Below are 15,026 nucleotides of genomic sequence, written 5' to 3'. Positions count from 1 at the left end.
TATCTTTCCGGCAGGGATATTGTGAAAGCAGTACTTCCTCTCAGTTCTGCAGAAGCAGCTCAACATTCACTGTGTAAAGGCCCTTAGAAACGAGCTAAGGCAACAACCCAAGTTACTTTAATTATATACACTGCTATTTTCTGCAGCCAGAAGGTTAACAGAAATTTCTGTTTGATACTCGTGAGGGACAAACTCCACTGGGATGAGCCCGTTTTATAGACTCAGAGCAGCAGAGGGCAGCAGGGAGTTGCCAGGCTTTCCAGTCCTAACGCTTCAGCAGTTTCAGTGGCCCCGGCTACAGCTAGTTTTCTATCACTCCGGCTTTACAAAAGGCAATATCCCCTAAAGACCTGATACTATATTTTGAATTTTCCACCATGAATATTTATTATATTTGTAATTTCAAAGCGAAAACAAGTTCTGGTTCTACTAATTTGAGGTTGCTAGATAAAACCTCACATTATCAGAACCTAGCTAACAAAAATCCCTAATTGGCTGGCATTCAGCTGCTCCCACTTTTAGGAGAAAGATAAATGACACTACAAAAGCTGTTATCTGTAATTCCTGTCTAAAACCAATACCTCATAGTGTCCTAGGCTCAAAACGTATTTAACCCAATCTTTGCTACTCTGTGCAGCTGTAATTTAGGATAATTTACAGTTGCCAGAGGTGACCCTATGACACTAGAACACCCTTTCTTGGTCATTAGCCCCAAGAATACTCTCATTCCCTGCTGCTTACTGAGACATCCTTCAAAAAGATTTTCCACACGGGAGTCATGTTCAACCCTCGTGTAGTGACAAATGTCTGCACACTCTTTGATACTCCTTCCTTTATAAGGTGGAGTCTAATTCTTCTCCCTTAATGACTTGCTTTAACAAATAGAATATGGAGGAAGTGATCATGTATGACTTCCTAGACTAGGTCACAGAAGGCACTGTGGTCCCCCCTCTCTTGAATTGCTCACTGTTGGGGAGACCAGCAGATGCGTGGTGAGAACACTCAAGCTGCCCTATGGAAAGGCCCATGTGGTGAGGCCTCCTGTCAACAGCCATGTGAGTCAGCTTGGAAATGGATTCTCTAGCCCCAGCTGAGCCTCATTTGACTGCAGCTCTGGCAATATCTTGATTAAAACCTCATGAGAGACCCTGAATCAGAACCTCCTAGCTAAGTCACTCATAAATTCCTGCCCACCAAAACTGTGAGATAAGTATTTGCTATTTTAAATCACTAAGTTTAGAAGTCATCTCTTATGCAGCAATAGATAACAAATACACCTTGTTTGAATATGAAACTGAAGAAACAAGACAAACAGACCATTTATCTTATTAACATATAACCGTACAGCGTAAGCACTCAGATGTATCCCTAAAAGGGTCAGGTCTATTAAAATGAATGCTGTGTTCTAGAAACAGAAAAATCCCTCCAGCACAACAGGTGAAGCAGGCCTTCAAAAGGGAGAATCAGCCTAAAAAATACAACTGCTTGGCTTACATCTTGTGTCAACAACAAAACAGAACAGAGAACTAACCTTTTGCAAGCGGGGCAATGGTAATCTCACCATCTGCCAGATTCACAAACACATCATACAGGTCCGATCTATTGCTCACCTCCGAGTCTACAAATCCAGCGACGTAACCTGCATTACAGAGAGGACCAGCGTTACTAGAGTAGGAGGAAATCACACTGTGACCCAAGGAGTGAGTCTAAAAGCTCATCGGCTGCTTTTCTTCTCTGCTGTATGTATCCAGGGCATTTTAGCTACATCCCGTGGCATTTATTCAGATAACATTTTTGCCAATTGCCTGAAGAAACTCAAGCAACTCAGAATGTTCCAAAACTAGGTTTCAGTGTCAAGGAGGAAGGCTGAAGCAAAGCATCTGCTTTTCAGTCATCGTTATTTGGGTCAAGAATGACAGAGGAGGCAGCAGGCAGCAAGGATTCTCTTGACCACTGTCCCCCCTAGGTCTCTGTCAACAGGAAAGTCATAGCCAAACACTCGGGTTCCTCAGGGATAGCATGGTGGAAACAGCATCATCTTCCCCAGTTTCAGATCTGATACAATAAATGCTAAAGGAATCAGGGCAACTCAAGAATTAGCAGACTTCTGGAATTGGTGTTAAGACAATGGTTCCCAGACTTTGGATTTCACACAGCAGTATGATTAAAAAAAAAAAAAAAAAGAATTTTTTTTTTTTTTTTTGGAGGACCAATTTTTTACTTCACCAAGTGACAACATTTAAGAAACAACAGCAGCGGACTTTCCTGGTGGCGCAGTGGTTAAGAATCTACCTGCCAATGCAGGGAACACGGGTTCAAGCCCTAGTCCAGGAAAATCCCACATGCCGCGTAGCAACTAAGCCCCTGAGCCACAACTACTGAGCCCGCATGCCACAACTACTGAAGCCAGCGTGCCTAGAGCCCGTGCTCTGCAACGAAAAGCCACCACAATGAGAAGCCCACGCACCGCAACGAAGAGTAGCCCCTGCTCGCCGCAACTAGAGAGAAAGCCCACGTGCAGCAACAAAGACCCAACAGAGCCAAAAATAATAAATAAATAAATTTATATATTTTTAAAAAAACAGCAGCAGCAACAAAATCAAAAACCTGGAGCTCAAGATGGCAGCGGTGGGCCGTGTGCAGAGAGACTACGGCCCGGCACTGCCACCTAGAGCGTGAGCCCTGCGGGCAACTTGCGAGAGCTCTGCTGTCCCACCCACAAAACGAGATCCCTATACAACAGCCCCGACCCCGGTTTGCGGGGGAGAGCGTGGATGCACCAGCTGCGACCTCTCCATTCTTTGATCGAAGGATGAAGCTTTCCTTTGCTTCCGAAACGAAAACTCATTCTATTGGCTTGAATGGCACTGGGCAGAAGGACCCTTGCTGGACACGGACTCCAGAGGCGGGGAAGAAGCTGAAAATGGCCGAAGCCAATTTGGATCTTCACAGAAGATATCTGTAGTCTCCTGCAGTTAGAGGTGGTGACCTGGCTGCTCCTCCCTTGATTTGCAACTGTTCGAATCTGCCCTTTGGAACTCAGGGAAAGTCATGGAGGCTGGAGTCTTGTCTACAAAAAATGGGGGACAAAAAGGCCTCCGTGCCTGGGAGGCCCGTAGGGCCCCACTCAGTTTCAATTTCTTCTTGCCAATTGGATCATAAAGTCACTGAGGAAAAGCGTCTTGTCTTATATAATACGGCAACTTGCCAAGACCTCAGCATATACTGGGTGCTTAACAAATGTTTATTGCATGATGACTCGCTTCCTTGACTAATACACACCATAATTCTTCCATCATTTGGGAAACAAAGGGGCTGTAATATTGTGATATAATAAGAAATGTATATTTGGTTATCCAGGCTCCTGGCCACAGCTCCTACAACACATGTAATTTCCTAAGTGATAAGAGTTAAAGGAGCACCTTTTGTTATAATACCTGGATTTTGTCCGCAGTTCCTGAAATAGTTCCAGGGTGTTAAAGGTGAAAGGAGGGTCTTTTATTATTTATAACAAGCCCCCTTTCAACCACACCAGAGTTTATGTTAATGAAGTGACAGAAAAAGCCCCTAAGAATGGGGGGTGCTGATGCTTCCCTGGTGGTGCAGTGGTTAAGGATCCGCCTGCCAATGCAGCGGACTCGGGTTCAATCCCTGATCTGGGAAGATCCCACATGCCGCGGAGCAACTAAGCCCGTGTGCCACAATTACTGAGCCTGCGCTCTAGAGTCTGTGCTCCACAACAAGAGAAGCCACCGCAATGAGAAGCCCGCGCACCACAACGAAGAGCAGCCCCCGCTCGCGGCAACTAGAGAAAGCCCGCGCGCAGCAACAAAGACCCAACACAGCCATAAATCAATCAATCAATCAATCAATGAAATGAAATGATACTGCAGATTCCTGGAGAGGGGACACTATTCTATAAGTGTTCCTGAGCCAAGTTGCTATCCAAATGGAAAAAAATGGAACCAGATCCCAAACACACACCCTACAAAAAATAGTAATGCCAGGCAGATTAAAGACTTAAATGGGGATGAAAAAGCTTTAAAAATTTTTACTAGAATATATAGGAAAATACCTTTCTACTGTTGGGATAGAACTTTTCTTAAACAAAATATAAAAAATAAAATCATAAAAGCCTAAAAAATTCCAACACATTAAAATTAAGATTTCTAGGGACTTCCCTGGTGGTCTAGTGGTTAAGAATCCGCCTTCCAGTGCAGGGGACATGGGTTCGATCCCTGACCGGGGAACTAAGATCCCATAAGCCATGAGGCACGGCCAAAAAAAAAGAAGGGTAACTTTTATGTGATGTGTATTTTAACACAACTTTTCTTGTACTTTATAATTTTTATTGCAGTATAGTTGATTTAGAATGTTGTGTTGGTTTCAGGTGCACAATTTTTTTTTTAATTAAAAAAACTTTTTAAAATTAATTTAATTTAAAAAACTTTTTAAGGGAAAAAAAACGGTTGCATTTACCAAAAAAAAAAAGATCAGTATGCCCCTTAGGAATGCACTTAAAAAAAAAAAAAATCCCCCAAAACAAACAACCCTGGTAAAGCTGAGCTTCTCATCCCTTGGGAGCCTGCTGTCTACCTGGGCACATCTGCAGGGCTTCCAGCTCATCGGCGTCCAGGTGCACGTAGGAGTGAAGTATGGTCCAGTCCTGTCGATGCCACACCAGGGCAGGCAGAGTCCTGGGGTCAAGGTGAGAACACAGATGATTGCCAGCCCACACCTGAGACTCAGCCCATCCTCTTCCCTCTTCTTCTGGGGGAGGAAACTGGCTACCAGATGCAGAGGGAGAACAAGCCCTAAACATGCCAACACCTCCTCCAGGCTTCAAAGTAAAGTAATGCAATGTTTTAAACACCGACTGTTGGGTCAGATTGGCTACAAAAAGCTCAAGGTAAAGTTTCAAAAGATCTCCATGGTGGCAAGGAAGGATGCTTCTGAAGTGTTCCTCCCAACGCCCACTCTGCAGGCTGCCATGGAGGGAGCCTGAGGGTAAAATCCAAAGTGGGCCCTGCAAGCAAGAAAGTTTTTTGAAGTCTCGCATTTCGTATTTAAAATTCCAGCCAAACTTGCAAACTACTTTGTGTTTGTTTTTATAGAAAAATAAGTTTTCTTAAAGAAACTTCCAATAAAACAGCTACTTCATTCAGGAAGAAGTATGTGCCGAATTTATCTGTGGTTTTGTGAACCCCCTGGTGGCCTGCTACATATCTCAGAAGCTGTGGACACTCCAGTTTCAGAAGCATAAATGGAGAGGAAAAGGGTAATTGGGTGGAAAAATACAAGGTTTGGGAGTCAGAGCCGGGCAAAAACTCTGGTCCTGTTACCTAAGATCTAAGGCAATCACAATCATAATAACAATGATCGTCTCTAGAGTGCCCACTATGGACAAGGTACATGCTGAGCACGACACACAAATTATTTCCAATCCTGAAACCAAGCTAACGAGGCAGGTATTATCATCTTCATTTTACGGATAAAGAAACTGAGGCGTAGAAACATTACGTACGCTTTATGTGGTCACAAAGCTAAGAAGTTGCCTGCCAGGACTTTAACCCAGGTCCTTCTGACTAGCAAGTCTTTCTTCTTCTCAATATCTAACCCTTAGCCTCCATCTTCTCATCTATAAACAGGGCAGTAACACTTCCTCCCAGGGTTCTTGTCATGAGTAAAGTTAATAATTTAAGGTGACTTATACAATGCCTGGCATAAGGTAAACAGCATAAATACTAGTTCCCCTGCTTTTAAAGAAGAATCTAAGTTCGATTTGGCAAGGAAAACAAAACAAACTATATTTATTATATAAATAATACAGTCTGTAATAAAACTGAATGGAAGAAACAACTTACCTAAAACAGGGGTCAGGCAACTATGGCCCATGGGTCGGCGGCCCGTCTTTGCACATAAGATTTTACTGGAACATAGCCGAGCTCATTCATTTACGTATGTACTGTCCATGGCTGCTTTTATGCAACCTGTGGCAGTTAAGTAGTCGGGACAGAGAGCGTATGGCTACAAGCCTAAGATATTTACTCTCTGGCAAGGAAAAGTTTGCAAACTCCCCGCTCCAAAATACTCATATTTCAAAATTTAAAGAAGAATCTGTCCAAATTCAGTAACCTTGAACTACTCAATCTAAACTAAAACATTACACCAAAATGGTATTTCACCCCCAACCTAACTCAGCCTGTTTATACCAGTGTGCAAAGGAACAGGGTACACAGTGACACAGAGGGCCCCAAAGTGGCTGCCAACAAAGTTTACACTTTTTGGGCTTCCCCGGTGGCGCAGTGGTTGAGAGTCCACCTGCCAATGCAGGGGACACGGGTTCGTGCCCCGGTCTGGGAAGATCCCACATGCCACGGAGCGGCTAGGCCCCGTGAGCCATGGCTGCTGAGCCTGTGCATCCAGAGCCTGTGCTCCGCGACAGGAGAGGCCACAACAGTGAGAGGCCCGCGTACCGCAAAAAAAAAAAAAAAAAAGGTTACACTTTTTAATGATAAGAGACCATACCTGGTAAACTCCTGGACAGCTTCTATTTTGGGGTGATAGACGACAATTCTTTTCTTTAGCATCAGTGCTGTGTGTAAGATAACAGTTTCCATTCCAAACTGAGATACAATGTCTTAAAACAAAAATAATTATGTTACTGCATTAAACATTATACAAGGAAATCAAGTTTTTACTGGAAATTATTCTTGTATGAATGCAAAATTATTTTCAACACAATAAATTTAGGTAAATGTTATAAGTACAGAAGCACCTTATTTGGTGGACGGGCATATCAATTCATACATCTGCTCCCCAGGATGGGCATTACAGTAGCTACACCTGCTCCCTCAAGGGACAGTATGCTGGATGCACAGATGAAGCCAGACTCACAAGAAAGTGGAATTATATGAAGGGAACCACCATCCTCGGTGTCGTGCAAACTTAAATTTTAAAAAATGTTCACTGACCCCCCCAAACCCACATACACATCATTGCATAAGTCTTTGTGAGACAGTTGGACAAACACCTAACACCTCAACAGGGATGCTTAGAAACCGTATAAAACAGTAGGATCAAGAGTGGAGACAGGGCTTCCCTGGTGGCGCAGTGGGTAAGAATCTGCCTGCCAATGCAGGGGACACAGGTTCGAGCCCTGGTCCGGGAAGATCCCACATGCCGCAGAGCAACTAAGCCCGTGAGCCACAACTACTGAGCCTGTGCTCTAGAGCCCGCAAGCCACAACTACTGAAGCCTGCGTGCCTAGAGCCCATGCTCCGCAACAAGAGAAGCCACTGCAATGAGAAGCCTGCGTACCGCAACAAAGAGTAGCCCCCGCTCAACGCAACTAGAGAAAAGCCCGCGCACAGCAATGAAGATCCAACACAGTCAAAAAAAAAGAGTGAAGACAGGTGCTGTGGGAGGATGAGAAAGAAGGCCAGCATCGCCCTTGAAGTTCCCCTCTCTTCCCTTTTAAGGACCTGATGTCTCGGTTTAGCTCTAGGCTGGACTTTCCAGTGAGGAGAGAGGGATGGGGAGTTAGAATGGGAACTCTGGGGCAGGGGCTTGAGCTCCCCAGGTGGAACAGGTCACTGCTAAGATCTAAGGGAAGGAAAATGATGGAAGTCAGTGGAGACCTTGACCCGTGAACTTTAACTCACTGGTGAAAGTACATTTCTGTCTTAACAGCTGCAATCATACGGAAAGAAACACCGCAGAAGTCTGCTTTCCTGACAGAGTTCTAACCACATAAGGAAATGTAGAAGTTGAAATACCCTCCTGCATAGGAAACAAATATGTAGATGAAAATATATGGAAAGATGAAATAACAGAGTCTAATGACAGATTGTCCTTGGCTTGGGGATTTTGTTGTTGCTGGGATGGACTCATCTGGGATGGCTTTTTGTTTCTTTTTTGCTTCTTCTTATTTATTTATTTTTTACCTTTGATGGAGCCTGCAAGGTATGCCTTTCGGGCATCAAAATCCTTGCTATGGAAAGAGCCATTTTCTTCACTCTGGCATATCCCCTTTGTGAGAACCGCGATGTAACTCTCCATCATCTTAACTGGGCTCCCATGTTTTAGGTACATTCTGTGAGAAAGGACAAAAAGCAAGCATGCTACTAGTTAGCATGAACCACCTGGAGAAACGCACCGAGGCCAGGCATGGGTACGTTCTAAAGAATCTAAGCCAACTTGCTAATACACCTCTGAATGCCTGAATCTTTTCATGATGTGGTTACTTCTATAAATTTAATTAGGAAATCTATTAGAAAAACAAAACAACCACTTGAACAACCTTCAACAATTCTGTGAAGTCAGCTCTCTTGTTACATCTGGGGAGGCCTGCTGTGGTCCACTTAGGCAGGAGAATGAACTATGGACTTTCTGAGGCCCTGCTGTTCTCAAGAACATTGTATCCTTATCTCTTTTTATGTCTTACATTCACAACTGTTTTTGTTAGTCATAACAACTGTTTTATTGCTGGATATCCTCTGACAAGAAAGGAGTTTTATGCATGGTTCACAAAGAAAGCAGTAATTAGGTGTAGAACCTATATTTATTATCAGAGTTCTCAGAGGTAGCTGTATTTAGATAATTAAGAAATCAAACTCCTTTAAGTTTCCGATGATAAATGCACACTAGACACATTCATCAAGTTAAAACTTCCAGAAAATGCTGACAGGAAACTGGCTACATTTATAGCTCACATGTGAAATCAGCCCTTTCCCCTGAAATATCTTCCTATAAGTAAGTAAATGTAAATTCTTCTGGAGAAGCAGGACTGGGTCTACTTGGGCATTTTAATAGCTGAAGGGATAGAAAATTGGGACAAAAATAAAATAATTGTTTAAGAAAGATCACTTGAAAACTATATTTACTGTAGACTAAGTGAAAAAAGCATGTGATTTAACTGCTTACTAAATTTTGTCAGTCATCAGTGTTTTAAAATTATTTCAATATATAAATTGGGGAAAAAAGGCAAAGAACAATGAATATTGTAAACTATCGTATATATAGAACAGTCAACCCCATATACATGCTTATATATGAAGAAAATATCTCCAGTAAGATATAGAGAAGGGAAGCCCAGGAGCTGCCTTGGGGCGGGGAGTCGGTAGGTAGAATTAGAGATGGGGACGAGGGGAAAGAAGGGACTTAGGGTTCACTGTATACTCTTCGGCATTATTTGCATTTCTTTTTACGATGTGCTTACATTACCACCACCAAAACAAAGCAGGAAACCAAAAAACACCATTCAAATTATTAAATTTTTTTAAATAAAATAAAATTTATTTTTAAAAATTTAAAATTATAGAAAGGGGTCATGGATCTGGACCCAGATCCCACAGGGGGAATGAACCCCTCCATGCGGGTTTCCATGGCCATGTGAGCAGCGTACTGTGGAGGGCACCTCTCACCAGAAACGGGAGGGAGCACCTCACCACCATCAAAAAGTGTGAGTCTAGGGCTTCCCTGGTGGCACAGTGGTTGAGAGTCCGCCTGCCGATGCAAGGGACACGGGTTCATACCTCGGTCCGGGAAGATCCCACATGCCACGGAGCGCCTAGGCCCGTGAGCCATGGCCGCTGAGCCTGAGCGTCCGGAGCCTGTGCTCCGCAACGGGAGAGGCCACAACAGTGAGAGGCCCGCGTACCACAAAAAAAACGAAAAAACAAAAAAAAGTGTGAGTCTTAACTAATACAATTTTGTAAATCAACTACACGTCAGTAAAAGTAAAATAGAAAATAAAGGGAAAGTGAAAAAAAAAACAGTGCTTGTCTCTGTGTGTGTTAACAGGCACACGTGCACACGGGGAGAGTGAGTGTGTGTGCACATGAGCACGTGAGCGTGGACAGGCGCTAGGGCAAGCACTCAAGTGCGGTAAGGGGTGGGGTTAGAGCAGGTGGCTGGCAATAGCTTGAGCCCTCATTTCTCTTGTAACTGTGACAGAGAAGAGAATCCGGAATGTGACAAAGCCACAGCTCTGCACAAGCGGAGACACCCTCTGGGCTTCCTCCTGGGCAGGAAGTGGGGTCTAAAGCAACCTCGCCTTCTGGGCCCCAGAACATTTCCCAGTGAATTCAGTTGAGTAACCTAACCCTGACTCAATCAAATGAAATGGGAGTCCAACGTTTGTTCAAAAACAACTTTTCAGTGTTTTTAGTCCACGGCTTCTGGATGGAGCCCCTTCTAACAATAATAATCTCCCTTTGTGTCAGTGCCGCATTTGCAGAAAACTGTTTATATTCCACAGCGAGCCATACACCTGGAATTTATCTCACTGAAAGCAAGAAGCCTTTCTTATCACAGCTGACTGCAAAAACAATAAAACTTCATTTTGTCAAAATACAACCTAACCGAAACACTTAGGTGATAAGATTGTATTCTTGCGCTGTGTGCGCACCCATGCGTGCATGTGCACGTGGTCATACACAGAAATTGCAAATAAGACAACCATATATTAGACGTATGGTGAGAAAAACAGAAACAACTCCCCTTATCCCCCCCCCAAAAAAAACCTACTTATTGGGCATAAACCTGAGGGCTGAGAGTAATACACAACACTGAGAATTATAATTCTATCTAGTAACAATATTAGAAAAAAAACAAAACCCCAAACCCTGAAAAAGTCTTGATTAAAGAAAAAGCCAATATCCCTAACATATAAGACGGATTTCATTAATTCCACCAGATATACTTATCAAGGCAGAAAAGCAGACTGTATATTTTAGTTAAATTTTTTCAACGGCTGGGATGAAACTGAAGGCGTCTATCCTTCAGTTTAATGATTAACCAAAAAATCAGTTTCTCAGCTCCTCAGCATTCCAGCTAAGAAATATTTTCCTGTGCTTTAGCATAATTCAAAATGCCCATTAAACTTTCCCCAAATGACTCCCACACACAGACCTTGCCACAAATGAACCAGCTTACCACTTCCATCCTAAGGAAAGTTCCAGATTGGAAATGAGCAGAAGTAACAGACCAAAAGTGGCAAGTGACTCAAAGCACCCAGAAATTACAATAGTTGTGCAAACTGCCTCTTCTCCTCCCCTCTACCATTTTCCCTAATAAGAGGAACAGTACCATGGAAGCAGAAGGCAAAGTTCCTCTTTATAAAACAGTGTCCGTAGGGCCAGTAAAGGTTAAGTTGGGGAAACAGAAGGCTGAAATATGCTTCCTCAGTGTAGAAATCTGCTGTATTACTATTGAGTAAGATCTTCATTTTTGTATATTAGCATTTAATACAGTTTTCATACAGACCTACACAATATCCTAGTGAAGGCGGCATATTTCTCTGGATTAAAATCTTTGGCGGTCAGAACAATAGAAAAATGAGTCACCTGTCCAAAACAAACAAAAAAAAGTACACTCTTTAAAGACACTTTAATAGAATTAATCTTTATTACTATATCCTAACAAGCTTCTTATATAAGACATACCAGCATTAAAAAGAAAAGACCAAAATGTACCAAGTCCTCACTTGCCTCTTTATACTTTTACGTATATATACACACATAAAAAAAATTATATATACATATATATTTAATTTTTTAGAGTTATTTCCTCAAAAACATAAAAATATTTCAAAAATATCAGAAATGTGACTTTTTATTTAAGCCCCCTACCCTCAACAAAGCAGAACTAAGAATGCTGTATCAGACCTACCACATAGTGACGGTTTTTCACTAATGAAATAGAAGGATGGAAAACAACAAAAATACGTTTCAGTAAAATTCATACAGTAAAAATCATACAGTTCCCAAAATAGTCAATTCTCTGTAAAATGCTATATAGGCTAAAGGGCATTGTTATAATAATCTTCATTTATTTATATGCCTCTATTATTATACATATAAATTTCTGATAATCATATACCTATTATTCCCATTAATGAGTATCTTTCTGCAATTTACATTTTCTAATTACTAATCTCTGTTTTATCTTAAACCTCTTACAGTTTCTAAATTGTTGCCTTCCTGTTATTTTAAATGTAATTCCTTACATTTAAACTGGACATGCTGCATACTGTCTGGTGATTGACTATAAAATCAACCCTGAAATTGTAAAAGAAGTCCCCACCCAGAAACCGACCAGGGGCTCAGCCACTTCTTTCCAATATTCTTTCCTCTGAAAAAGCCACTGGCTGTGTGGGACTAGGAAAGTGCACAACAACCACATACTTACTGGTTTTTAGTCTGTCACCTGATGGTGTTCACATGAAATGACACACACACACAAAGTCTACAGAACACATGAATTTCCTCAATTATCCTTTCTATTCTTAACATATCCTTATCATCCATAAACAAATGAAAAGGTTTTCTTAACTAGGATAATTGTAACCTTTAAAATAGTTTTTAATTATGGAAAAATACTTCTTCCCACTTTTAATCAGAGTCCAGGCTTTGAAAATACTTCTACATTTCTACTCCATCCAAGTATAACCTGGGAAAGGCTTCGCTATACCAACCCCAGGTCAGTCAAATAATATACACCAATAAATAGAATGAATGAGAGTGAAATGTGAAAGAGAACATTCCCAATTAAAGTCATATATTTAATATTTTTCCAAAGCGTATTGTGAATGATGAAGTCTAAAGCTAAGGGTTATTGGAATCTTACATCACTTAAAATATTTTTTGTTTTTTGACCCTCATACAGTCATACCTTTTTCAAAACGTTAGAATCTGGAACTTCAACTGTTGTGATATAAAACCATGTTCTTCTGTACTGACCAAAGACGAAGGGATGGAGAAGTTTGTTTTCCTCTGTAAGGCAGCATTTTCTCAGCAGTAGGTTCCTTAAAGTAGCTGTCGTGGAAGGATAACACCACACCCACAGAACTTCTCCATTTGTGTCCTTTTCTACGGTGGAAAGATGGTCACTGTGAGAATGTCAAACAGCAGCAAGGAAGTGAATTGATTGGTTACTCAGAAGCACTTCGTGGAATCAGTTTTAACACCCCATTTTACAAAGCAACCCAGAGCACGTGAGAACCCCCAATTCTCACCTACCTCTCCTGGTTACATTAGCTAGCTCTCCTGATCTTGAATTTTAGGCCACCTGAGTAAAAAGCTTTTCTAACAAATCATGAATGAAAATGTAGCCTTAGAGGTTTGCTAGGGGTCTTCCCTATCTCCTCCCACACTTTACCTTTTAATCTAGTTGGAAGGATCTTTAATAAATACATAGAATGGATGGGTTTGTTGAAAACTGGAAATTAAGAAAATGGTGAAATCTCTGTCATATGCTATGTACTGATAGTATGCATTCTATATTTAAAATTTTAATAATAATGGTTAAACCGTCATATATGTAGTTTCACCAAAGTCAACACCTCAGTAACAAAATAGGAACAATTTGCTAATAATTACTCCAGGCAAAAATAGCCTAAACTTTAGAGAAACAGTAACTGAACATATAGCAGTAAAAATCCAGTTTTTGATCTACAGACTTAAAAACAAACCCTTTTATTATGGAAAATAGCAAGTATTAAAAAAAGTAGAATGGTAAAATGAGCCTCCATCACACAGCTTCAGCAGGTATCAACACCTGGCACTCCTTGGTTCATAAGGGTAAGGAGCTCCCCCCCCAATATTTTTAAGCAAATCCCTTTTAAATTCATGTCGACATGAAAAATTTTAAAAACTGAATTGAAAATACGATAAGCCATCTTTTTCTTTGCTGTACCAGATAAAGTCAGAGTTTAATTCAGCCTTAATTCTGAGGTACCTTCAAGAAGGACTAAGATGCCTGAGGTACTTAGGTTTTGCTTTGAAACAGTTTTTAAAAATCACATTACAGATGAGCACAGGAAGCCGTTCCCAGATAAACGCACTCCTTTGATACAGTGAAAATAATCAGCAACATTTCGCCGCATTTCCGCCAGTTTTGCTAGATCCAAGCAATGTGCTTGTGTACTAGGGTTTAGGGGTATATAAAAACCTCAGGAGAATACTTTTTCAAAGAACAATGGCACTCAGGGAACCGACAGAAGTTCATTCAAGCAACCCCATGCTCACTGTCGCTGTCGGATGAATGGTTGCTTCAAACACTCTGCACCAGGTTCAGGCACACACTCCAGACTGCCCAAAGATCCCAACGCACTTCCATATCCATTAATTCCTCAAAACGATTCCACCCACTGTGATTATGTAGACACCTGTGTCATATGCACGACCTCTGTCTTAGGATGCAGTTCTCCACTGGTATGAGTTGGGGTTCTGGGGCTAGACTGCAAGGGTCCCCCATCCTGGGTCTGCCACTTCCTAATGTGCGTTCTTGCACAAATGACACCCTGGGCCGCCACCTGCTGCGTAAAGTGGGCATCAAACATTACCCAGATCCCCTGGAGCCGAGGTGAGAGTCAAACGGGAAATAATCCATGCATAACGTGCAGCACCCCGGGCTGGCAGTTGGCCACCGCGTCTGGAATCGCTCGATCACATGACCGGGGCCAGCCGGGCGCCGGGCTGGCAGTCACGCGTGGCTCTCCCTCGTTCGGAGGGACCCCGGCCCTGCAGCCTCACAAACGCGCGGCCTGCAAGCTCCTCTCTGCATGACCGGCGGCTCGCCTACGCGGCTCGGTCACCTCTGTAGCCCGGGGCGTCCAGGAGGAGCTCCCTCCCAGAGCCTAGGAGGCCTCCAGGGTACCCGGCCCCGCCTCCCGGCCCGGCAGGCCCCACACAAGGCCGCGGGCGCCCGGGCCCAGGGCGGCAGGCCGGGGCCCTGCGCCGAGGAGGCCGGGCCCTGCAGCCCCTAGCCCAGGCCCAACATGGAGGGGGCCGCGCCCTCCCCATCGCGGGCGGTGCCGGGGACCGCGGGAGCAGGGGCAGTCCCGGGCACAGGCGAAGTCAGAACTGGGTGCGGGCCTGCGGGGCAGGACGCCTTCCTCCTTACCGATCAGCCCGACTCCGAGCATCAGCAAAGGGTCCGAAGCCTCAGTTGCAGCCATCTTCCGCCGCCGCCGCCTCAGCCGCAGCCGCAGAGCACCGCTCCCTGCTCTCTGCTCATAAGCT

General features: G+C 43.1%; 1 protein-coding gene across 4 annotated transcripts in view; it reads right to left on the bottom strand.

Moving 5' to 3' along the window:
- DENND10 (DENN domain containing 10) overlaps positions 1-15,026 on the bottom strand; it is a 20,742-nt gene extending 5,716 nt beyond the window's left edge. For 2 of the 4 annotated variants that reach the window (XM_022568628.2, XM_022568629.2), the window contains exons 1-7: positions 14,908-15,025; positions 12,676-12,872; positions 11,269-11,348; positions 7,947-8,095; positions 6,529-6,640; positions 4,597-4,697; positions 1,532-1,639 (exon numbers count right to left, since the gene is read on the bottom strand). In XM_022568628.2, the coding sequence (XP_022424336.1) occupies positions 1,532-1,639; positions 4,597-4,697; positions 6,529-6,640; positions 7,947-8,095; positions 11,269-11,348; positions 12,676-12,872; positions 14,908-14,962 (802 nt within the window). In that variant the 5' untranslated portion in view covers positions 14,963-15,025. Of the gene's footprint in view, positions 1-1,531; positions 1,640-4,596; positions 4,698-6,528; positions 6,641-7,946; positions 8,096-11,268; positions 11,349-12,675; positions 12,873-14,907 lie in introns of those variants that run through there. The other 2 variants (XM_089898226.1, XM_022568632.2) reach the window with 2 other exon arrangements.

The sequence above is a fragment of the Delphinapterus leucas genome, chromosome 16, assembly GCF_059928025.1.
Source record: "Delphinapterus leucas isolate spDelLeu-1000000601 "Yukka" chromosome 16, BTC_Dleu_Yukka2, whole genome shotgun sequence".
NCBI lineage: Eukaryota > Metazoa > Chordata > Mammalia > Artiodactyla > Monodontidae > Delphinapterus > Delphinapterus leucas.
Note: the sequence above shows the minus strand (reverse complement) of the source record. Positions and strands in the feature narration are given on the sequence as shown.